At 42.6% G+C, this 26,549-nt stretch overlaps 2 protein-coding genes across 2 annotated transcripts; one reads left to right on the forward strand and one right to left on the reverse strand.

The window, feature by feature from the left end:
* Positions 1-321: 321 nt before the first annotated feature.
* Positions 322-12,392, reverse strand: LOC308301409 (uncharacterized protein). Its single transcript, XM_080745391.1, has 8 exons — positions 12,235-12,392; positions 11,045-11,089; positions 9,726-9,783; positions 7,876-8,090; positions 6,222-6,400; positions 4,962-5,021; positions 2,501-2,574; positions 322-1,647 (listed from the first exon to the last, which is right to left on the reverse strand). The coding sequence occupies exons 2-8, from the start codon at positions 11,055-11,057 to the stop codon at positions 1,383-1,385; spliced, it is 864 nt and encodes a 287-aa protein (XP_080601517.1). The 5' UTR covers positions 11,058-11,089; positions 12,235-12,392; the 3' UTR covers positions 322-1,382.
* A 6,136-nt stretch (positions 12,393-18,528) lies between these two features.
* LOC308300862 (general transcription factor IIE subunit 2-like) lies at positions 18,529-19,401 on the forward strand (the record flags this gene model as incomplete). The annotated part of the gene is made up of 1 exon (XM_080744759.1): positions 18,529-19,401. The coding sequence occupies one exon, from the start codon at positions 18,529-18,531 to the stop codon at positions 19,399-19,401; it is 873 nt and encodes a 290-aa protein (XP_080600885.1).
* Between the last annotated feature and the right edge of the window lie 7,148 nt (positions 19,402-26,549).

Genomic DNA, 26,549 nt, shown 5'->3' on the forward strand with positions numbered 1-26,549 from the left:
AACCAGCTCTTTACTGAAAGCGTTGACTTTTCTGTTTTGGGGAAATGAAAGTTTTACTGTGTGTGACGTTTGTTTCTTCACATCGGATGAATTATCATGTGATTGTGTCTAAAAAGGGCTTGGTCCTTATTTGAACTTTTTCTACAGAATGGGTGTTTATTTATGTCGGTGCTTGTGATTTTCTTGCCTTTCTAAATCTGAATACACTGTGATTTTGAATAATAATGCATTCCCTTGTTGTTCCTTTATTGATTGAAGACAAAATATGTAGGCTATTTGAGAGATCATTCAGCCTGACAGTGATGTGGTCAGGAACAAGGTTATTTGCAAGAAATTCAATTTTATTTCAAATGGTCCCAAGTGTCTCAATACACATTAAAATGTATAAAACATGAAGCAATAATATCAATATAGATATGACATCCATGCTTAAAAACACAAGGCACTTCTATAAGGCACATATAAGGCACTATTTTTGGTCATATGTATAAAAGCTGTTTTATACGTATAAAAGCTGTATTAAAGTTATTGCATTTTCTAACATCATACTTAAAAATCTGCATAACAATACAAATCTAAAGCACTGGATGATTAAGCATAGCGAAGTGGAATGGCAAAACAAGATGCAATAAACAAAAAACTATAATTATTCATCCATAACCACAAGATGGAATTCAGCGTTTACAAATAATGTTGCAGTACAGGTCAAAAAGAACACATTACAGTCAAGTCCAAGATGCATACTTATGGGTCAAATCAAATGTTTTGATCTAAATTACAAGCTCAGATGTACCATTTCTGAGAAATGTTTTCTTTTGGGGGGGGTCCATGGAACAACATATTTTGAGATGGGGCCGGTGGCCAAATTCATATCATTGGGGGTGGGGGGTCCTTTACAAAACCACTGATTATAGCAACGTATGTTTTTCAGAACAAAAAACTGTAGGAAAATCCATTCGTCCTAGACAATTTGCCCTCTTGACCCCCAAACTGTGGACTAAACTCCCTGTCGCACTTAGAACTACAGACTCACTCCCTAGCTTCCACCGTGGACTGAAGACTCACCTCTTCAGACTCCACCTAAGCCCACAGCACTTACTGTAGCACTCGCCTACCCCCAATGACCATACACGAATGGTTTCATATAAAGCTTTTTTACTGATTAGCTTCTATGTTATTTTGTCTAGATTGACATTTCTATGCATTTGATGTATTGATGTTGATGTATTACCTTGCTTATTATAAGTGGCTCTGGATTGAGTGTCTGCCAAATGCCTAAATTGTAATTGTAAATTATAGGAAAACAAAGAAATTAAGCGTCGCATAAAAATGCGTCTGCGACCCACAAGTGGGTCTCTCGACCCACTGTCTGGGAACTCTTCTTAGGAGACGTTTGTAGAATCGGCCTCGAACTTGTCGAAGCCCAGCTCGCGGTGGAGGTCGGGATCCTCCTCGCCGAGCGCGGCCATGAACTTCCGGGACGTCTCACGGCCCTTCCTGCGGGCCAGGTCGATGCACCGGCGCGCCTTGTCGTCGCGCTCCACCTGGGCCCCCACCGAGTCCGCCTCGTCGTCGCTGTACACCTCCTGGCGCCGCAGCGCCTCCGTCACGCGCAGGATGGTGTCCTCCGTCACCGCTTTGATCCACCTGATCCAGCGGTTGGGGGGGAAAAAAGCAATGACATTTCGTGCTTAAAACCCATTTAGGCCTAGAGTTATTGAATGCTTTAACGATTGAAAAATAGCAGATATACAAGCTCACAATCTGCTATTTTTGGAAAAAGTCGTGAAAATGTGCGCAAATCTTTGAATATAGGTTTTTTTAAAGCGAATGTTTGTAACTAAGATTTTGCTTCTGGGGGTCCCTGGAACTAGATATTTTGAGATGCGGGTCCGTGGCCAAATAAATATCAGTTTGGGGGTCCTTCACATGAAAAGGTTTGAGAACCACTGACATAGTAGTCTCTGAGACTAACTGAGCTCCAGTTAAGTGAAAAGGACCTTTTCTTTGACGATGGCTGGCCAGATTGCTGACCTATAGAAACATAGGGATGGGGTTCAAAAGACATTTATAGAATCGGGTAAAAATTCTAATTTTCACAATTTTTCAAAAATAGCAGATATACAAGCTCGCAGCGCGGCACTCGTTGCCGCGCTGTGAGCTTGTTTATCTGCTATTTTTCAATAGTTAAAGCATAAAATAATGATACACAATAATGTGTACCCATTCTAAAAGGGTTAAAGGATAACTTTGGTTTTTTTTTACAACAAGGGTTCATATCTTAGATTGTAATCAGAGAAAGAAAAGAAGAGTGTTCAAATATTTTCATTTACTGCTTTCTATTGTTTTAGCGATTTCATTATTTTGATTTACGTGGGTGGGGGCATGCGTACAAGTGTCTAAATATGTATTTTTAGACACAATAAGCACAATAATTTTGGGGGGGGGGGGGGGGTCCCGACACGTAGGTTGTGGTGAACCACTGCTTTACACCACTGACCTGATCCTGTTTGACATCAGAATGTTCCATTCCGCCGACTTCACCTCGTCCTCTGGCGGGAAGTTGTCTTTCATCTGCAGGAGAGAGAGAGATGTTGCCTTTTAGTGTTAACCCATTTAGAACGGGTACACATTATTGTGTATGATTATTTTTAGGGATGGTCCGATCAGGTTTTTTGGAACCGATCACAAAAGTTTGATCACCCGATACCGATCAATCACCGATCCGAACAAGTTATTATTTATATTTTCTAAATGTTAATGTTTTAATTTTAATTCATTCATTCACTCATGAATTCATTTATATATTTGCCTTATAGTTATTTACCAGCATTACTATGTATTTATTATCATAGCAGTAACTAATTATTCCTTCAGCACTGTGGAAATCAATACCCCAAAATGGCCTCAAGTGGGCATACTGAACGGCTGGTTGATCGGATGCACCGATCCGATCGGATCGGTGAATTTACCTTTTGATCTAAACCACCGATTATCGCCGATCACGCTTTGATCGGCCCGATCCGATCCATTGCCGATTGATCGGTAACATCTCTAATTATTTTATGCTTTAACTATTGAAAAATATCAGATATACAAGCTCACAGCGCGGCACTCAGTGCCGCGCTGCGAGCTTGTAGATCTGCTATTTTTGAAAAATCATGACAATTTGAATTTTGACCTGTGTCTTTTGAATCCTTCTTAAAGGAGTAGTTCACCCCCAAAATGACTTTTTTTCTATTGATTAGTCACGCCATGGAGACTAGAGTTCAATAATATTTTTAGTTTTTTCGTTCCGGATGGGGACCCGTTTCGAAATGGGTCCCCATCCGGAATCAATGGGGGTAAATTTACTCTAATCAAATTTTTGTCTTAGGAATGTGACAAAAACCCAAAAATATTATTGAACTCTAGTCTCCATGGCGTGACTAATCAATAGAAAACAAATTCATTTTGGGGGTGAACTACTCCTTTAAGGTTTTTGGAAAAACTTAGCTGGAGCTCAGTCTGTTCTTGAGAGACTACTATGTCAGTGGTGCTCAAACCTTTTCATGTGAAGGACCCCCAAAATGATATTTATTTGGCCACGGACCCGCATCTCAAAATATTTAGCTCCAGGGACCACCCAGAAGCAAAATTTGAGTTACAAACATTTGCTTTGAAAATACATGTAAACATTTTCACGACTTTTTCAAAAAACAGCAGATCTCCAAGCTCGCAGCGCGGCACTCGGTGCCGCGCTGTGAGCTTGTATATCTGCTATTTTTCACTGGTTAAAGCATTCAATAATTCTAGGCCTAAAGGAGTAGTTCCATGGGTGGAAATATAGGTTACGCCTGGTAGCTAAGGCACCCGGGTGTAGACAGTTCTCCCTCATCTGAGTCGTCTCACTCATCCACATTCCTGCTACTTTGCCGATTTTCACAACTTACTCCCATAGAACATGCAAATGTAGGCACCCCATTGATTAGAGAAAAATCAACGCCCATGAGTAGTTCAGCCCCAAAATTACTTTTTTTTTTTTCTATTGATTACTCATGCCATGGAGACTTGAGTTCAATTATTATTATTTTTTTATTTGCCGCATTCCTAAAACAATAATTTCATTTTTTTCTTTTCTTTCTTTTATTTTTTTTTTTTCTTTTCGTTTTGCTCATATTTACGTCATCTCAAATGTTTTAGTTTTAGTCGACTAAATATCATGAGATTTTAGTCGACTAAATCTGCAGTTTACTTTGTCGACCAAATTGATGTTGTTGACTTCCGGAGCCGTTCGCTTGCACTGCAACGGATGTCCTGCGAGAGACCACATTTCAACGGGCAATAATGCGGCAATAATGGCAATAATGGCAGTGCTGGATGTAAACAAACGATGGATACAGGCTCTAGGCATTGCTTGCTAACAGGCATGCAGTGAAAAAATGCACTTTCGAGCAACCAAAATAACTACGGTAGATTAACAATTCACCTTTTGTTAGCCTTCTGGTTGGTCCCTGACTGACCAACCAGCAGGCTTTATCTGCCTTCAGCCTTGTCCCACCCTGGTTCCGCCATTTTTATGTTGAATTTGCTAAAACACGTTTAAAAACATGCTGAGTCACTATAGTGCCACTGAGCAGCTCCATTTTAGGGTTTGAAATTAGAATTGAACACACAGAATAACAATACGAAGCAACCGAATTAAAATGGTAGTGGATGGAGTGTCACACCGAGTGAGACACAGCAACCAATGGTTGTGAAGAGGGGCGGGACAACGGACGGGACAAAGGGTGAATTCAACGCAGCGGTCCTTCATGGAGCCCTGCTCGGTTTGGACATGTGATCCATTGCTACTTTAAAAAAATGTAAATAAAAACACCATTTTGATGACCAAAAAGTCAAGTCTCCTTTAACGTGTCATTAAACTCAGGTTGTAATTTTACCACGATGAAGTCAGGTCATGGTGTTACTGAAGAGATTACCTTCTTTGGTTTTGCTTCCTGGGCTGGAGTGAGCTCGATGGGTTCTCCTCGCGCTCTCACCTAAAATGACACCCAACACAGGGACGTGCAGAGAACGTTAGAGAGGCAGGGGCTGACATTTCTAAAAAGGGCCTTTGGGTGAAAATATCGAAAATAGCAGACCTCCAAGCTCACAACGCGTCGCAGCGCGGTGTGCGCTGTGAGCTTGGAGGTCGGCAATATTTTCGGTGCTTGATACCACACTGAACTAAGCATAATCAAGTCAATACTGAAGATGTGACGTACGGCATGGATTTCTACACAGAGAGGGCAATTCTTTCAGCATAAGAGTTTGGGCAAGGCAATTCTTTTGAATGCTGCCTTCAGGTATGGCATGGAAAGAGGGGCATTTGCATTTCTTTCACCATAGTAAAAACGGCATTCATGGTCTGGAGAGGGCACTTTTTACAGTTGGGTAAAAAGGCAGGGGATCAATCTTTGATGTATATGTGTCCACGTGCCTGCACCAACAGCATGAGGTAGTGTCAATACATTTGATAGAGATGAACCGATACCAGTTTTTCCGTCCCGATAGCGATTCTGATACCCATAACTTGTGTATCGGTCGATACCGAGTACCGATCCCACACCATGGTGTCATTTAAACAAATCTAAGACTGTGGTTCTCAAACTGTAGTCCAGGGACCATCTGGGTTCCTTGGGGGGGTTCCAAATGGACCCTTAGAGGTCTGTTCCTCTGTGAGTGTACAAATGGACCCTTACAGGTCTGTATCTCTTTGAGTGTACAAATGGAACCAAATGGACCCTTACAGGTGTGTAACTCTGTGAGTGTACAAATGGAACCAAATGGACCCGTGACAGTCAATGTGGTTCCATTTGTACACTCTGAGTTACACACCTGTAAGGGTCCATTTGGTTCCATTTGTAACTCTGAGTGTACTAATGCCATTTTGACACTCTCGACATATTTTGAGTTACAAAAGTTCGCTTTGAAAAGAGATTTGCAAACATTTTCAAGATTTTTTTCAAAAATACCAGATCTACAAGCTCGCAGCACGGCACTCTGTGCATAAAAGAATGTTTAAGGTGTTTTTTTTAAATATATATATATATAATTTTTATCCCACGATTTTGCAACCCATTTTCACCCAGTGCCAATTGCCTATGTAATCCTGGGCTCTGCTCTCCCTCTGCCGCGCCTTAAACATAAAAGAATGTTTAAGGTGGTTGTAGGTCGTAACAGTCAACACATATTTCTACCTGCTCGAGAGCCATGCTTTTCGGCATGCTGAAGGGATTGTAGTGCTCCTTCCTGGTCACGATCCCGTAGCGAGACGACCCCGTCATCTCCACGATCACGTGCGTGTCGTTCACACTCAGCGGGTCCAGGAGGACGGAGCCCTCGTCCGTGACGTTGGCGATGTTAGTGAAGTGATCGGCTGTGAAAAGGTTATAGGTTATAAGTTATAGTTATGGTTAGGCCCGTCAGACAGTCATTACATAATCGTCAAATCGCAATTAATTGACACAATCGCGATTATTTAGCATAATCGTCAATCGTTTCCATGTTGTGGAAATAGCAGATCTACAAGCTCACAACGCGTCGCGATGCGGCGCGTTGTGAGCTTGTAGATCGGCTATTTCCACTATCAATGTTCTTTTAAGGTTAAAGTTGTATAATATGTCAGTCATTACTTAAGTTTGTATATTTAGGTTACGTATCATATCTGCCATGTGCAACTTCAAAGCCTACAAGCCAAACAGAAAATGTAATTGTCAACGACAAAAACACAATGAAATCCTTAATCACAATTATTTGAGTGACAATTACTCGTCATGTGAAATGTCATAATCGTGACTGATATATAACTTTTTTTTATTTTTATTTTTCAGAAACCTAGCTAGGATTTAGGAGGCATTTATAGAATCAGGTCAATGTATTCAAAGAATTGAAAATTCTTTGAATATTTCAAATCCTTTTGAAATGTTTCTATGTCACATGGGGCTCAAACCTTTTCATGTGACGGAACCCTAAAAGGATATGTATTTGTCCACGGATCCTCATCTCAAGATATTTAGTTCCAGGGACCCCCACCCACCCAGAATCATAATTTGAGTTACAAATGTTTGCTTAAAAAATACACATATTCAAAGATTTGCACACATTTTCATGACTTTTCAAAAATAGCAGATCAACAAGCTTGCAGCGTGGCACTCGGTGCCGCGCTGTGAGCGAAGGGATTCAGCTCAATAACGAGTCACTTACACCAATGCACAATGCCCAAAGACAGGTAGTGTATGCCAGTGGTTCTCAACCTTTTCAGGCCGTGACCCCCCGAAATCATATTTGAACTGGGGACCCCGGCACCCTGACGAGCACTAACAGTTGAGGAATTTTGTATAACACGGTTCTATTGTGAAAATAGCAGATCTACATGCTGAGTTGTAACACTTACTTATATGTTAACTGGATCTTGTGATCATGTCTATGTCCATGTGTCCTGTGTATGTTTCACTGTGGTTTGAGAGCTTTTATCATTTGCTGTAATACAAATTGCCCAGCTTGGGACATAATAAACTGAACTTGAACTTGAACTTGAGCATGTAGATCTGCCATTTTCACAATTTCTGCCTCTAATATTTGACAATTTGGCCCATGTTTAATTTGTCATTTCAGAGGTATTAACAAAATCAATAACCAAAAACAATGCATAGCTAATTTTTTCCAGGACCTTCCGGGAACCTTTATCAATTCCAAAACTTTTCCAGTACTGGAAAAAATATCTTTCTAATTTCAAAATATTTCCAGGAATTTCATGACCGTGGGAACCCTGCTAGTAACTCAGTCTCACTTTCCCCCCCCCTTGTGAGTGTGACGACCCTGGGACCATGGCTTTGAGGGGCTCCTTCTCACCTGCGTTGACGTAGCAGTGGGGCATGTGCAGCCGCTTGATGGTCCCCTCAGGGTACTGGATCTCAAACAGGGGTCCCCCGGGAGACCTGGACGTGGACTGGAGCCATTCTTTGTCCCAAATGCAGGTCCAGTAGACCACCTCCCCTTCCCGCGTGGTGTCGAACACCAGCCCTGTGGCCTTGCAGATGAACTGCCCCTCGCCGGGATACTGGAACCTGTCACACATCGAACCAGCGCTAATTGTGACTCGGAACAGCCTGTCACAATTGTTACATAATCGTCTAATCGCAATTAGCCAGTAGCTATGCCCCTCCCAAAAAGCTTTTGTCCAATGCTAGCTTAGAATAACTTCCTGCTTGCCAAGGTTTGCCTTGGCAACAGCCTTGGCAAGCTGCCGGTTGCTAAGCTAGCATTGGACAAAAGCTTTTAGGGGAGGGGCATAGCTACTGGCTAATTGTTTAGTCATAATCGTTTCCATGTTGAAAAAGTCCATACATTTTCAAAAAATTTCAAAAATAGTGGAAATAGCCGATCTACAAGCTCACAACACGTTGCATCGCAAATGTATTTTTTTTTTTAAGTATAAAGTTGTCAAATATGTCAGTCATTTATTTGTATATTTAGTTTGTGTCATATCTGCAATGTGCAACTTCAAAGCCTACAAGCTTTTCCACTAGTCCCCCCCTAACGCTTAAGTCTAGTTTTTAATTGTTGCTAAAATGTTCAATATAAATTAAGTCTCAGTGTTAGTCACCAGTAAGACTCCCTAATCGGGAGATAAGCGACCGTTGGTCGCTTATCTCCACAAATAGGCCAAAAGTTTGTTTTACCAATTATCAAGACATACGGGCAGTTGACAGTTTGCCATGGTTACTCATTGAAGTTGAATCTCCATATATGGAGATAACCTACGCATCACACTAAGTCTGACCTCACCAGCCCATATTTGGGCATGAGCAACTTATGTCTCCATGTATGGAGATATGATGACATCACACAGTCCTCAGCCGATGATGTGGCGTGATGTCATACAATACACAAACGAGCCCTACAGTATAAAGGGGCAATTCTTGCCAGGAAAGAAGCATTTCTTCGACTCAGACCTTATCGCCAGGGTTGGCTTATAGCAGCTGTCGGTAGGACCATATATGGATTCTGTTAGTGTGGATCTCCTAACAGGGCATCATCTGGGATACAATCCCTTTTATGCCCATATATGGAGATCCCTAACATAATCCCTTTCATGCCCATATATGGAGATCCCTAACAGAATCCCTTTTATGCCCATATATGGAGATCCCTAACAGCATCCCTTTTATGCCCATATATGGAGATCACTAACAGCTAACAGAATCCCTTTTATGCCCATATATGGAGATCCCTAACAGAATCCCTTTTATGCCCATATATGGAGATCCCTAACAGAATCCCTTTTATGCCCAGTTGGTTGCTAGGGTAAAAAAAACATGGTTGCTATGGTAAACAGTTGGTTGCTAGGGTAAACAGTTGGTTGCTAGGGTAAAACCATGGTTGCTAAGGTGGTTGCTAACGTACACTAACAGACCAGCAACAACAGACTGTTGCCACAGCAACGTACACAAAGGTTTGTGTACACATGTGGTGTGATGTCATACTGAAGATATATGACATCACACCGTACACAAACAAAGGTGTGACGTGTGACGGACGGACGGCCGGTGGAGGTTTTCATAGTAAACTGCTCCCTGACGGTCGCAATCATAGCTTAGATTTTACTGAAAAAAAGTTAGTCGACGAAAGACTTTCGTCGACTAACATGAAATTAACACTGATATAGGACGCTACCAATGAAGCCGTTTAGGATGACTTACCTGTATTCATTGCTTCTGTTTTCTGTTTTAATGACGGGTGAAAAGAGGGATGGAACGACTGCTCTGAAAGAAACCAAAAAGAAATCAGGCATTTGGGACGTCACAATATCATGATGTGGCACAAGAATGTGCCGAGTTTACCTGGTTGTAAACACTAAACTAACTTGTTACTACTTGTTTTATGACGTGATATCAGTGAGACAGTTACGTAGCATTGACTGTTCTGGACACTTTTTATATTTTTGGGGTTTCTCACCTACGTTTATGACTGCTCTGTATTGTTGATTCTTTTTGTTTGCTAGTTTTTTCGCTGGGCACAACATTATTATTTTTTTCTCTTCATACTTCTCTGTAACTTTGTAACCTTAACTGCTGTGCCGCCTCTGAGCAACTTATTTCCCCTCTAGGTAGATAGGTATCTATCTATATATCTATCTATCTATCTATCTATCTATCTAGTATCTATCTATCTACATGTAAACAGTAGTCAGGGAATATTAATAAAAACCTGGGAATAAATTCCTTTTCTTCATCAATGTGTTTGTAAAGGTGTCCAGTAACATATCTAACAAAGATTGAAATTCAACATCAACATCCCTAGCAAAATGTTTGACAAATGTTTGACAGCTAGGGTAATGTTTTTCATGCAAAACAAATGCTTGCAATGGATTCAGAATAATTAGAAACACATAGTTAGACCCCTCACATCACACTTAAAGCATATTGTTTGGGAGTCATTTTTCCCCTTATAGTATAGTGTATAGAATGAGACCCAGAATTTCCATTGCTGACAAAGATTTTCCTAGGGATGTTGAATTTCAATCTTTGTTAGATATTAGTTACTGGACACCTTTACGAACACACTGGTGAAGAAATTGTTTGGTAAGGAATTTATTCCCAGATTTGACAGGTATTCTGCTAATACTCCCTGACTAAGGCATGCAAAAAGACTTGCTTTGTGAAGACGGGCGGAGACACTTAACTGGAACACGACACTGGAACCGGTTTTATCACACTGCCAGAGGTGATGTGGGGACTTCACGTCTGCTATCCAATTACAATAGCAACAGGATCCCAAACTTGTTTTCATTCATTTCAAGGACCACCATAACTCTGAAAGTGTACAAAATGTACACTCTCAGAGTTACCGAACTGTAAGGGTCCGTTTGGAACCCCAAGCGGGTTTGCATATGCCCCGTGCTCCCGTTTTGTGTGCTGTGCTTGGGTCGGCCGTGCACACGCATGCACGCACGCACACGCGCACACACACACACACACACACACACACACACACACACACACACACACAGTTTTCTCACGTTCTTTCTCCATGTTCTTCAGAGCCTGGTTACTGGGCGGATCACCTGCAGTGGTGGAGAGTATTCACATGTTGTAGGGTACTTTGCAAGTAAAAGCATTAATATACACACACACACACCCCTCACCCTAAAGCACGAGGTCGCTTCTACAGACAGTGATCTCCATATATGGGCATAAAAGGGATTGTATGTGGCATCCATATACAGTATGGGCATTCCCATATGAAGTCCTGTTAGGGGAACCACAAACAGAATCCCTTTTATGCCCATATATGGAGATCCCTGTCTGTAGAACCAGCCACACTGGTTAGACCATACATGGGCAACTGGCGGCCCGGGGGCCACATGCAGGCCCCACCATCACTTAATGTGGCCCGCAGGTTAATACCGGAATACTGATATATTATTGATTTCAACTGTTACAATTCCATACATGCCATGCTTTAATTCCATCTATATTAGTAGCTTATTGACTAGTATAGTAGTATTCCAATGTATTTGTATTTAAGTTCATACATTTAACATGAGTATATAAATGCCTTTGAAATGAAATAAAAATTGTATATTTCAGGATTCCAATTAAAAAATAACAAAAACTAATTCAGGATTCCAATTCAAAAGAAGCAAAAATAGCCGATCTACAAGCTTTTGAGTTTGTAGATCTGCTATTTTTGCTTATTTTGTATGAGATACTACACAGTATAGGAAGTAGCAATATGCAATGTGGCCCTCTGCTCTGGAGTGAAGGTGGAATATAGTGGCCCTCGCCATCATCAAAGTTGCCCACCCCTGGGTTAGACAGGCATATAGGCATTCACAGATATGGGCTGAATATTGATGACATCAGCGATCTCTCCATATATGGGCATAAAAGGAATTATGTTAGTGTGGTTCCCCTGACAGAGCGTGACAGTCAATCAACAATAAAATAATCAAGCAGCAGTGAAAATAGCCAATCACGATGCGTTGGGAGCTTGTAGATCGGCTATTTTCACTAGTTTGGGTCCTGACCTAAAAAGTCATGGGAACCACTACGAGTTTAGTAGACCTATAGATTGCACTTTGTGAAGCTTACACACACTATGCTCATACAGGAAGTAAGCACTTCCTCGTTAATGTTCCCTTGAAGTTTACTTTTTTACTGTGAATCCTCCTGGCTGGTTTTTAATTGTTACACTCAGAAAGTTCACCTTATTTTCTGCTGTTGCTGGGTCTCTGTCCGTCTGTCCGATCCCTTCGCTGGAAAGGTGTGCGTTTGATGTGTGTCTTGTCGTGTGAAGGCACGGCGGATCTCTTTGATATTTTCTCCGTGTGTGAGAGAGACAAGAGAGAAACGAAAGGAATGTTTAATTTTGTTTCCTGGTTTGTCATGAAACTGGTTTCCAAGCACTGGGTCGGGACCCATTTGCAGGTCGTGGACCAGTGGTGTAAAGCCTAAAGCATCTCAACCTGTGGGTCGGGACCCCCAGGGGGGTCCCCAAATTATTTTGGGGGGTCCCCGAATGATTAACTTAATGTGCAACATAGTTTTTCCTCTCAACAGTAAACAAACCAACATGAAGTTTAAGACTAAGTGTATAGAGGGTATCTACACATTTCTAAAGTGACAATTTAAGGACTTTTTAATACCTCTAAAATGACAAATTAAACATTGGTCAAATTGTCAAATTTGGAGACACTACTAAATGCCTGAACCACCTAATAAGCTGACTCTGTTTCATGTGTAGGAGGAGCAGTGGTTCTACTCCAAAGTCTTTCTTTGGGTGACTGAACTTTGTGCCATGGCATTGGTCCGACCTTTCATTGTTCCTACATCCCATTAGTCCGAATCTGGTGAATGTCAACCTGGCAAAAATACTATGCCTAAACCTAAACCTAACCTCAGTAAAACTATGCCTAAACCTAACCCAAACCCTAACCCTAACCTCAGTAAAACTATGCCTAAACCTAACCCTAAAACCTAACCCTAACCAAATTAGGACTAATGAGATGTAGGACAAATGAGATGTAGGACTTATGGGCAGTCCCCGTTTGGATATCAATATAGTAGATCGTTGCAAATTGAAATTGTTTTTTCGATGCAGTTACTATAGCCTATCATTACACCCCTAATACAAATATATGATCTATATAGATTACACTCAACGGTGATAGGAACAGTTAACAGGAGGCCTGGCACTGCACTGGAACCAGGGACGTGCTGGCCATTGGGAAAAGCGATACAACTCCCGAACGGCCGGTTCATTCCCGGCCGGTCCAGGCCGGCCATTAGGAAAAGAAATGTCGGCAGAAACCTTGTATCTCCAAGTTTCAAAGTTGTACATTTTTTCGCAAAGCAAAGCCCTGCTTCATCATACAAGGCCGTCGCACAAAAGTAGTGACAACAGCAGATCTACAAGCACACAACACCTCGCGGTGCGAGGCGTTGTGTGCTTGCAGATCGGCTGTTTTCACTATAGTTTAAATCATTTTTAAAATGATAAATACAAAACAAACGGTTTTAGACATACAAGGTTTCCACCCGACAACGACGAAATATAACTCATGTAATTGGCCCACTGGCTTGTCACTTTGTCACAAATCTTTGAGTAGCAGCAGCTCTATAGCACGCAATGAGGGCCTCTCCAACTCTTTTTCCCAGGCTGAATCAGGGGCCCAGCACGTCCCTGACTGGAACAGTGCCTCTTGAGAAGACAGGTCACCATTTACTTTCCCTGCTAGAAAAACCAGCACAAGACCAGCAGTAAGACCAGCACCAGCACAAACCAGCGCATGTTGTGTTTTGGTGCTGGTCTGTGCTGGTGCTGGTTTGTGCTGGTCCCACCATCTAAACCAGCATGAACCAGCACAAACCAGCGCTTACTGCTGGTCTGTGCTGGTCTGTGCTGGTGTGGTCAGGGACCCTCGGGGGACCCCCCTGAGAAGTGGACCAGGTCTTTGCTGGTTTAATTTGCTCTTTGCTCTGTTGCTTGAATCCTGTTCTGTATTTGACCATATTAGATTGTGACATTATTTTTGACATTGTGGGTGTGAGTGGGATTCGAACTTACTACCTCTGGCACTTCAGTCCTGCACTTATCCTCGGCGCCACTGGAACCTGTTAGTTAAAATGGGTGTTTGTCCCTATTTGTATATGACCAGCTTAGACCAGCACAGACCAGCACAGACCAGCACCAGCACCAGCAGTAAAACACAACATGTGCTGGTTTGTGCTGGTGCTGGTCTGTGCTGGTTTATGCTGGTTCATGCTGGTCTGTGCTGGACCAGCACCAGCACCAGCACAGACCAGCAGTAAAACACAACATGTGCTGGTTTGTGCTGGTGCTGGTCTGTGCTGGTCTATGCTGGTTCATGCTGGTCTGTGCTGGACCAGCACCAGCACCAGCACAGACCAGCAGTAAAACACAACATGTGCTGGTTTGTGCTGGTCTGTGCTGGTCTATGCTGGTTCATGCTGGTCTGTGCTGGACCAGCACCAGCACCAGCACAGACCAGCAGTAAAACACAACATGTGCTGGTTTGTGCTGGTGCTGGTCTGTGCTGGTCTATGCTGGTTCATGCTGGTCTGTGCTGGTGCTGGTGCTGGTCTATGCTGGACCAGCACCAGCACAGACCAGCAGTAAAACACAACATGTGCTGGTTTGTGCTGGTGCTGGTCTGTACTGGTCTGTGCTGGTCTATGCTGGTTTATGCTGGTTCATGCTGGTCTGTGCTGGTGCTGGTCTGTGCTGGTGGACCAGCATGGGACCAGCACAGACCAGCATAGACCAGCACCAGCACAGACCAGCATGAACCAGCATAAACCAGCATAGACCAGCACAGACCAGCATGAAAATTGTGCTGGTCTGTGCTGGTTTTTCTAGCAGGGTTATGAATGTGTTTTTACATGTATTTATTTCACATTCTACATCGTTTCATTTTACAAACGAGGGCCCAAATACACATCATTTCAATGATTACATTTAAGGCCCCATGTTTCTACAAACGCTTCAAATTGCTACAAAACCTCTGTCTGTCTGTCTGACAGACAGAGGTCACATCCAGTCATCATCGTCATCTTCATCAGTCAGGTGGTGGTTCTGTTCACTGGTGACACCTGGTGGCAGAAAAGAGAACAGTTTGACATGTGTTTAGAGCACAGACTGGACATAGAATGGACAACTTGACGCCATTAGTTTCTACAGACCGTAAATTATATATCACCACATCAAAATGAAATATTTCCAACAGATTTGGATTATAAATATAACTAGACTGCACTCTGTAGAGGCAACTTGCGTCTTGTTCATTCGTGGCCATGTATGTGTGCCAAGAGAGTTCGCCATGTTTTTTCACAGGTCGCACTTTATGATGGTGATGTCACCAAGAATGCTGGTCCCGCATTGGCTGTTGATGGTGACGGCACCAGGAATGCTGGTCCTTGATTGGCTATACGGGCATTAACGCAGATACGCCACCGAATGCGCATCTGCAGTACTATACCGGCATCCAATATAAATGGTGGCGCACATAATAAAACATCATTATTTTACAGAGGAAGAAACTAGCCATCAATTCTTATTCAGAGTGTTGTAGGTGTGTCAAATGTTGCACTGGACCGTGAATATGAGAGAAGCGCCGAATGATGGAGGTCTTCAGGCAGTGACTGTAGGGAAGAACCTCTACTCATTTGGAGGTAACGCTAGTAAGCTAAAGGTTCACATGGATGTGTCTGTCTTCAACACAGTGTCTTTGAGATGGAGGACGTTGCCCCCTGTGACAACTAGAGGAGGAGAACGTCCTCTTGAAGTTCCCTGCATGCGCCGGTACCACACTGCTGCGCTGGTAGAAGATACCGTCTACGTCTGGGGGGGAGTGACTGTGGATCATGATCTCTGCAACAATGTTCTTTATGCATTTGACGTCGACACCCACAGATGGTTCATGCCCAGGATTTCTGGTATACTGTTCCAGGGAAGAGGGAGGGCCACTCAGCCTGTGTGTTGGGGAAGGTCATGTTTATCCATGGAGGAAGGAACCGGTTTACCAGATGGACTAATGACATGTACAAGTTGGAAACCACCACAATGGTCTGGTCTTTAATTAACACCAGAGACACCATAGCACCTGCTTCAGCATGGCACTCTGCCACCATCATCGGGACCAAGATGTTTGTATTTGGGCGCCCAGGGGTCCAGTTGTATAGACGCCACTACAACAACACCATCAGAGGGTTTGACACAGAGACCAACTCCTGGCTGAAAACACCTTCTGCACAGATTCTTCCAGGAGGACGCATGAGTCATTCGGCCTTTGCCTACAGTGGAGAGTTGTACATATTTGTTGGTGAGAACTTTAACTCGCCGGCCTTAAAAGATCTGTGGAAATTCAGTCCAGAGACCTTCTCCTGTAAGGAGGTGAGGCCCAAGCGGGAAGGCCCATTATAAGGATGATTGATGGCTGCTGTTGCACGATGGGAGATCGTATCATCCTCTTTGGAGGATACAGTGATGGCCTTTTTATCTTAGACATGAATCCTAGTCTGAAGACTTTATGCGAGCTAGCAGTTATTCAGTATGGTCTGGAGCAGTCTGAACTCCCACACAACATCAGGTGGGAACTGGCAGCCATGACTGATGGAACTCAAAGACTAAAATAAATATAGAAACAAAAAAAGGTGGCACGCACTCAGTGGAGCTCATATCTCCGCCAGGAAGTGTGACAGTCATCTCCATATTTGGGAGTATATAAATAAATCATTTACCTTTTCCACTGGTCTGTAATTGTTATTTATACATATGTATATTAATTCCTTTTGAAAGTAATTAATTTCCAGAAGACTCAGCTTCCACCCAAGAATATATCCACAGTCAGAGTCACAGAAAAGGCAGCACACCAATAAGTCAGTTTTAAATAGTTGTATTAAAAGAATAGTTCAGCGTACAGTACAGCAAGTCAATATAGTTCACCCATCATTGCTTTCTTCCCATACAAAACATAATTTCACAGATATATGGAGTTACAGAATACATTAGTCACATTCTGATTGGACAATTATAACATAACAATGTATCAGGAGATGGTGTCGTGACTGAGTCAAGTGGACCCAGAAGCAAGGACGTAGAAGGTTTTCTTTTCCTTTATCAAAGTGTCCTGGACAGTATGACATTATTGACATAATTTCTCTGATCATCCTTTGTACAGACCTGCAGCGGAGTACATCTCATCACGTGCAATAGTTAGTTGTTCAAAACAAAATATATGAATATAGGGGCAATGGTGTGTAATGACGACATCAGGGATCTCCAAATATGGGCATGTCTGTTCCTCCTCCCTCTCCTCAGCAGCTTCCCAGCACATGGCTCCTGCGTGGGAGGGGCCAGAGTGAGACAGCAACACCTAGGGGCTAGGGAGTAGAGGATGACATTTTGATGAATTTTCACTCCTGTCCCGTCCCACTCCCGCAGAAAAAATCCTGTCCCATCCCAATCCTGGGCTAGAGTGGGGAAAAAAATCCCATCCTGTCCCACTCCTGTAAAATGACTCCTGGTCCCATCCCGCTCCTGGTCAAAATCACTCCCGGTCACATCCCGCTCCCGAAAAAAATATAAAAAAATAAAATCGCGCAGATGTTTTTCTATTTTGATCCATATTATATTTGATATCATGTTTATTATTATATAATGTATAATCTTATAATGTTCGCAGTTCAAAGACCTCACTTTCCTGTGCAATTTATTTCTGCGATTTGATGAACTGGTCTGGGATGATTCCCGCTCCTGCCCACTCCTGTTGATTTTCAATCCTGTCCCGTCCCGATCCTGGCATTAATACAAATTTGACTCCTGTCCCACGGGAATCCCGCGGGACCCACGGGACCCACGGGAACGGGAATAAAATGTCACCCTCTACTAGGGAGACAGACAGACGGGAACTAATCTGACAAAGCCCCAACACAATAAGGGCAAAAAAAGCGTAATTTTCGCTCTGATAGAAACCAATGGTGACATCACTTCCCACCGTCCATATTTTCTACATTCTATGCACACTACAGTGACTGTACCTGCTTCGTGTAACAACTATATTTTTGCATTTGTGGCATTCTGCTGTGATTCAGTTGCTTGTTGTTGTGTTGTTGTTCAGTTGCAGTTGTGTCTTGCTTCTTCATGTTACCATGTTTATGTTCCAACTTCCAAGTTGGTACAACGACTGACTCTACATCACCTGGATCTCCATATATGGAGCTAAGTCTGACATGTCATACTCCATATATGGTAATAGGATGACATCACCATGATGACTCGACCAGTTCAGTGGAATGGTATAAAAGGGACAGCACCCCCCTAGTATGACAGATTCGACCAGCATACTGGAGAATCTCACTCTTCCACCATCTCCACTCTTTTAGACTCTACTCTTTCAATACCTTTTAGTAGAGGACCACAAGCACAACCCTGATACCTCTACTTACTAGCTTCCTTATACCACCTTCCTAACCACACAGGATGGATCCTGCTCTACTGAGGCAGAGAGAGCTCTTCAAGAAGAGATCTCTGTCCACTCCAGCTGTAGAGAAGAGACATACAGGCTCCAACTCGGACAACAAGAGGGCCAAAGTTGACAAGGAAGGATCCTCAGGGTCAAAACACAATGCTGACTCAAGTAATGGTAACTTCAGTCTGAAGGCTTTCTCTGGTAGCTCTGGCAACAGGTTTGGTTGCCTGGCCAGGATCGTCAACTACATGAAGACGAGGCATCAGAGAGGGGACACACACCCCCTGACCCTTGAGGAAATGCTGGACAAGACCAAACAGTTGGACATCGGGATGAAGCAGAAACAGTGGCTTGTTTCTGAGGCCTTGGTCAACAATCCAAAGATTGACTTGCAGGATGGGAAGTATGCCTTTAAGCCTAAATACGAGCTGAAGGACAAGAAGTCCCTGCTGAGGCTGCTGTACAAATATGACCAGCTGGGCCTGGGAGGAATCCTGCTGGATGATGTGGAGGAGGGTCTGCCCAATTCAGCCACGGTCATTAAGGCTTCAGCGGATCAGATCATCTTTATGACCAGACGAGACAAGAAGAAGGTCCTATTCTACAATGACAAACACTGCCAGCTTGTAGTGGATGAAAGATTCCAGAAACTCTGGAGGAGTGTTCCAGTCGATTCCGTGGACGAAGAGCAGATTGACGAGTATTTCAAGAAACATGGCATCTCCTTTGTGACAGGTCCAAAGAGAATGTTACCACCAGTGCAGAAGAGGCCAGGCGGCCAGAAGAATAGGCGTTTCAAGACTCACAATGTCCATCTGGAGGCTGGAGTGCTGGAGGAATATTCAAGGGAAGAAATCCAGAAAGGATTGACGCAGAAGCTGTAGTGGAGAAACAGAGAGGGGGGTGGAAAGAAATGTTCTGGTTCAGAGAGGTTTTATGCAGAAGCAGTTGTCCAGAAATGATGTGGATCAACAATAAAACAAAGACTTTATGGTTGTCTCTCTAATGTTGTGGCCAAAATGTGGCCGTATTTTCCCAAATTTGGAGATGACTGACATCATAGATGTTTGATGTCATAGACCACATGAGACTGACACAATGTGTCCATATATGGGCATTCCCAGATATGGGCTTAATATTGATGACACCAGGATTCTCCATATATTGGCATAAAAGGGACAAGGACAGAACTCATTTGCAAGTGTGACTCGCGTTGCGATTGGTTGTTTAAGTTGGACAAAATGTGGCCATATTTTCCCAGATATGGATGAGCTGGGATGAGGTGTCACTCACTGTGACGCACATTGGCTTAATATTGATGACATCAGGGATCTCCATATATGGGCAATTTGGGCATAAAAGTAACAAGGATGGAATTAATTTGCAACATCATTGTGATGTCAGAACAGGTTTATGATATCCTTCTGCTGAGCTGGGATGATATTGATGACATCAGGGATCTCCATATATGGGCATGGCATAAAAGGGACAAGGATTTGTTTAAAACGAATACCAGTCTTTCCTCCGAGGTGGCAAGTCTGGTGACGCGAGGTCGAAACCCAAAAAAGAGATTAGACATTTATCTATGGAAAGTTTGTTTTAAAAGGTATAAAATGATTTGAAAGCTAATTATTTAAAAAACTAGACCAGGTCAACCTGGTTGTGCCAGACCCCCTGTCTGTCATCATCATTTATGACATCATGCCTTTTGTAGGCATGTCATCATCATGTCATCATCATATATACCCTTTATATAGAAAAGGGACAGACCGACATTTGCTTATGTAGGCCTACCCATTTCATGGGTCTGGCAATAAACATTTTGAAATGAATATATTTCATAAAAGAAAATGGGTCACAACTTTTTATTCAAGTCGTGTGACCCATATAACAAATGGGTTCCGACCCACTGTTTGGGAAACAGTGCTCTATAAAGGTCTTACCTTCAGAACTCACTACGTTCAGCGTGTATATCCATATGACACACATGCAGCCATGGGGGGCAAAGTGGAGATTACTGTAGAAGAAGTGACCTCCCCTAGAGGGCACATGCCCCTCCCTACCTACAGATATAAGTGGTTAAAATGATTCTGCTGTCGCCTATAGCTAGAAGGTCATGGGTTCAATTCCCGCTGGGAATGCTATTGGCACTGGGGGGCGTGTTCTCTCCTCCGTGTCATCAATGCCCATACCCACGGTGAGGTGGCAAAAGGGCCTTTGTGTGTGGAGTTTGCATGTTTCCCCTGTGTCCCCTTGGGTAGGTACCCTAAAAGAAAGCAACAATGAGGCCCTGGCCAGCCAGGGCGCCTGATGGAGGGGAAAGGAGCTGGTTGGAATAATGTGTTCCTTCCACGCGCTAGTATGTCCAAACGGGGAAACTCCTCTCCTGTCAGGTGAAAAGAAGTGGCTTGGACTCCTCATGCATAGAAGGAATCATGAGGTCTGTCCGTTGCTCTCCCCAGGTTGGCAGAGGGAGTGTAGCACCAGGATTACATTAGATAATTGACACTGGGTGAAAGAAATGGGATACAGAAATCCTGGGATAAAAGCAATGTATGTAGCCTATATATTTAACCTCCTCCCATATACTGTATGTGGTTTCTGCCTAACAACAGAGATACAACTTATACAATGCAGACAGTGAACCATGAGACATAAAGGTCTATACATGTGTCTGCTTATCTCTGGTGAACAAACAGAACTGTGTTCGTTGGCATTAAGTTACAGCTCGGTCCAGGTTCTGTTGGTTCAACTAACACAAGGTTTAAAGATTCAAGACTGTGTACAGGCCACTGCAGCAGTGGAGCAGTTGGTGGTTCAGTGCCTTGCTCAAGGGCAGGGGTGTGCAACTTTGACGATGGAGAGGGCCACTATAGTTTCACACTCACTTCAGGGCCACATGCATACTGCATAATATACAGTCAAAAATAGCAAAAAATGGCTAATCTACAAAAATGTGCTATTTTTTAATTGAAATTCTGAAAAGTACAAATTTTGTTTTATTTAAAATGCATTTAGGTCTATATCTTCTTAAGTTAACTTTATGAACTTAAATACAAACAGGCCAGCAAAATTTGCATCACGATGCAGTTTAACAGCTAGAACCTTAATAACTAGACCAGGTCAACCTGGTTGTGCCAGACCCCGGTTCTGCCAACCCCCTGTCTGTCATCATCATTTATGACATCATGCCTTTTGTAGGTATGTCATCATCATGTCATCATCATATATACCCTTTATATAGAAAACCCGGACCGACATTTGCTTATGTAGGCCTACCCATTTCATGGGTCTGGCAAACACTAAACAGATGATCATCTTTTAGCCACATTTGGTCATGACACCGCCTACTATGCCCAAAATGTGCTACAGGCAAAATCGGTCCGGACGTGACGTTTTGTGTTGACTATTCTTTGCTGCTGCTGGTGACCTATCGAATTATGTGACTTACAAAGCAGTGGAATTCTAGAGTCACATATTTATACAAGTCACCCGTTTCGGTATAGCGTTGTTACGAGAGAGACCGCACTCTGCTGTGTGTACGCGGGCAGCTGCAGGTACATCATCACTCGTTTACTGTCGTCTTCATAGACACATTTACTGGTCATTCCTCATGTGTAATAATGGTATCATGTCGAAGAAAGTAGATTTTAATTCACTCGTTGGTCGGTGTTTGTCGGTGTTCAGAATCTAAGAGCTAAGTTTGTAGCGCGGGAGTTCTATCCGTACTCCAAAATACTGAAGGATTAGTCAGTTACGTATTCAGTTGCGCCGTTGGCTAACCCACCACAGGCGCGTCGATTGTTTTGGACGTGTCTGTCGTAACCTTGGTATCTTTCTAAAGCTAAACGTATGAAACTGTTGCTGGCATGTTGTCGATTCTGTCTTGTTTTCTTCCATTTTTGTGTGTAGCGTGTCTTAATAATGTCCATTTGTTAAAAAAAAAAGAGAAAAAAAGTAGAACATATTGAAAGATGATAGATCAAACACTTTTAGGCTAAAGTGGTCAAAATAATTTACCAATTGAAACTAAATCTTTGTCATCGAAAGTTTCACTTAAATACTTAAGCTACAAAGGAGCAGTTCCTTTTTATTTTGTATCTCTCAGGGACTCCCTAATGTACATGAAATACTTTTGCATTGTAGTTTATATAGTTTTTTGGACTTGTATCTGCCATTATATTATATTGATTCCCAACTTCCCTTGCTGTGCAGGTGAATTATGCCCATTTGACAACATTGTAGGCTACAATATGTTAACATAATTTCGCCACTGTTGGAACACATTTTTCAGAATGACAAACACAATGTAGCCTATGGCCATTGGCCAACATTGAGATGCTCAGGTTGAATCTGTTGAAGCAAATCAATTGCGCCACTTAGTGGGCCTTTTCGCAATTTATTTGACATGTGGCAATTATTTTGTCTCAGTCTTCATATTTCGTTGACTCGTTTACATGTTGAAATGTTCATATATTTTCAAACATTTAAAAAAATAGTGGAAATAGCCGATCACAACGGATCGCAATGCAACGTGTTGTGGGCTTGTAGATCGACTATTTCCACTATCAATGTTCTTTTTTAAGTATAAAGTTGTCAAATATGTCACTATGTCCTTGTATATTTAGGTTACGTGTCATATCTGCCATGTGCAACTTCAAAGCCTAAAAGCCAAACAGAAATGTAATTGTCAACGACAAAAAATGTAATCGTTAATCGCAATTATTTGAGTGACAATTAATCGCCATGTAAAATGTCATAATCGTGACAGCCCTATGTGGAGATTGCAGTGTGTGTGTAATGTATGTGTCTTGTCTAACGGTGCCACCAACTGTTCCTTGCAGGAGGCTAACAGCAGCGTATAGACATGGATCTGTTTGACATGCCTGACTATGAGCACACCGAGGATGAGAGCTTTCCTCCTCTCCCTCCACCTCTGTCCCCCGGCCAGGGAGGAGACGACCACCCTTTTGGAGATGGTGGGTCCACACAAACAAACACACACGTGACATGTTGTTGCTGTCGCGCAGAAACCTCTTGTCTCCATATTTGGTGCCCATTGTGTGCGCAGGGGTTCCCATTCACGGCCGCCAAAAGTATTTTCTTTCACACAGAGAAGAAAAAAATACAACCGCATTGATCCATGTGGTGCATAGAAACCAGGCCATTTTGATATGGGAAAAGAAGCAGAGATGTATGCCTTTTCCTACAGCCAGGATGAATATAATTCAACGGACGACCGGATGTCGCTGGATGTAGTATTTCGCGAGGCATCATGGGAAACTGAGTCTTTTCGCTCACTCCTGGCCGCGGGCGCTATTGGTTACCATGGTAACCAGTTAACGCGTCAGGGAACGGGTGGGAATCGTTATCACGTGTGTTGTAAGCTTGTAGATCAGCTATTTTTGTTTTCTTTATATTTGAAAATGTATGCACATTTTCCAACATAGAAACAATTACGACAGATAATTGCAATTGGACAATTATGTAATACTTGTAACAGCCTTTTGTAGTGTAACTATACAGTTATCAATACTGTGTGTGTATGGTGCAGCTTGGTGAATCAAAGTGCTTATATGTGTGTGTGTGTGTGTGTGTGTGTGTGTGTGTGTGTGTGTGTGTGTGTGTGTGTGTGTGTGTGTGTGTGTGTGTGTGTGTGTGTGTGTGTGTGTGTGTGTGTGTGTGTGTGTGTGTGTGTGTGTGTGTGTGTGTGTGTGTCCGTCCGTGCTGCTGTATGCAGGTGAAGCAGGCGAGGTGTCCCAGCTGGGTGAGGTTCCTGTTGCCAAAAGGAAAGGTGTGAGGAAACCACAGCCAAAGCTGGACTCTAACAGGTATGAAACTGATCCATCCTTAACCCCTTGTCCAGAATCTTCAGCAGAGAGCTCCAGACTTCCCTTTCCTGAGCAACATTAGCCACTTCGCCTTTCTGTGTGGTGTTTGCATGTTCTCCCCGTGTCTCCTAGGGGCAAAAAACATGCACTACTAGCCCCCATAAGTCACATCTGCCCACGGAAGATTGCAGTGCATCTTGGGAATGGGCTTATTGTGTCTAAAAATACATATTTAGCCACTTGCATGCATGCCCCCAACCACTGAAATCAAATTGCAAAAATGATAGAAAGCAGTAAATGAAAACATTTTAACACTCATCTTTTCTTTTCTCCAATTACAATCTAAAATATGAACCCTTGTTGTAAAAAAACAAAGTTATCCTTTAACTCTGTCCTAAATGATTGATTTCAATTCAAGAGTCAATAAATGCGATATGAAATGTGAGTTTACTGGCCCACACCGTCACATTGTCGCTATAGTTCCAGGGTGACTAATTCATAAAATGTATTAATTTTTTCCAACAGAAGTATAATGTAGATATGTTTTTGTTTCTAGGCTGGTGTCAGAGAGAGGGCTGCCATGTCTACGGACCCTGTTCGATAATGTTCACTTCAAAGGCAAAGGACACGAGGTAAGCTTTGATGACGGGCCTGCTGTGCCGCCAAGTATTGTTGTTCTTGTGTGCAGGGCCAATGTTAATTTAGTCAACTAAAACTATGACGAAAATTTTTAGTCGACTGCCTTTTTTCACTGACAAAAACTAAGCTATGATGTCTAAGACTTTAATGTATTGACAATTTCGTCAACAACTAAAAACTAGACTCAAATGTTATTTGATCTTTTCAAAAATAGCAGATCCATAATTCTATGCTTTAACTATTGAAAATAGCAAATCTACAAGCTCACATCTGGCCTACATCTTGGCACAAAACTCAAAGTTTGTTGTATGCCCAAGGTCACGTTGGCCAGGCTTCGTGGTGCGCTTAATGAAGTAGCAACGCTCACTTCACACTAGGTGTGATATTTTTGGAGCTGTGTGAAGCACAGGCTCCCTATACGTGGCTGTGTGGGTCTGTCTGTCTGTGTGTGTGTCTGTGTGTATGTAGCCTGAACTTCCTAAACTTCGGCACGCTACTAGTCCCACAGTTTTGCCACCACACACTCGCGCCATATGTCAAATCGACCGGCTTACTCGGGAATCGTGGGCTAGTAACTTGCTAAGAGAAAGGTTCAATAGTTTAATTGATATTAATTTATTAGTGAATTAATTTTCCCCATTGACTTATAATGGGAATCGCAAAAACTCACATTCAATTATTTGTCTCTCGCAAACCATAGGGGCTAGAGTTTCAAGACTTGGAGAGGAGGTTCATAATGATTTCAAGGATTAAATAAAAAATAATTGTGTCATTTGGCCGCATGGTGGCGCCATAACACCCCACTTTACGTTTTGGCCTGTAACTCTTGAACCGTAGGTCGGAAAATTAAAAATATTTTTTCCCTGGATTCCTTGGGTCATGACGCATCTCCCCATATAGGCCACGCCCATTTGCGCCATGATAGATTTTCCGCCATCTTGAATTTTCTCCAAAACACACTTTTTGCTCCTTTTCCTACATATTTTCTTCAAATGTCACAAAAATCGGTACACATGATCCACACACACACACACACACACACACACACACACACACACACACACACACACACACACACACACACACAGCTCCACTTCACACGGGTGTGATTTTTTGTCCCATTCCTGTCTAGGCTCTTTGTGTCTCAACCACTGCTTGTCATCAAATTATTAGCTTAGGAATGTGACAAAAACTAATAAATATCCATTAATTCAACTCCCATCTTAAATATTTTGTTCCAGGGACCCCCAGAAGCAAAGATTTGAGTTAACAATGTTGGCTTTTTTCTACAAGCTCGTTCGTGCCGCGCCTTCAAATGGCTGGCTTCTCCAAAAGTAGGGCCAAGCATTTAGCAAGGTAGTGCTCCGTATCAGCTATGATTGTTGTCCCCTGTTTGACAAGTATGCCAACATTATTGTATGTAAGTATGTAACAATGCCTTACAGTATATGCACTTTGTAACTGACTGTTCTCCTATTGTCTGTCTGCACTGGCAGTGTTTATGTCCTTTGTACAAGGTATTCTTGTACTTCTGTTTATTTGGACAAATATTTCATGTGTGT

This window comes from Nannobrachium achirus, assembly GCF_963921795.1.
Source record: "Nannobrachium achirus genome assembly, chromosome: 16".
Classification (NCBI taxonomy): Eukaryota; Metazoa; Chordata; class Actinopteri; order Myctophiformes; family Myctophidae; genus Nannobrachium; species Nannobrachium achirus.

Excerpts from the sequence above, each read along its gene's own strand:
- LOC308301409 (XM_080745391.1), bottom strand. Across the intron at positions 6,401-7,875 it reads CCACTGCTACGTCAACGCAG|CCGATCACTTCACTAACATC; the intron begins GTGAGAAGGAGC and ends ACCTTTTCACAG. Across the intron at positions 5,022-6,221 it reads AAAGCATGGCTCTCGAGCAG|GTGAGAGCGCGAGGAGAACC; the intron begins GTAGAAATATGT and ends GTGTCATTTTAG.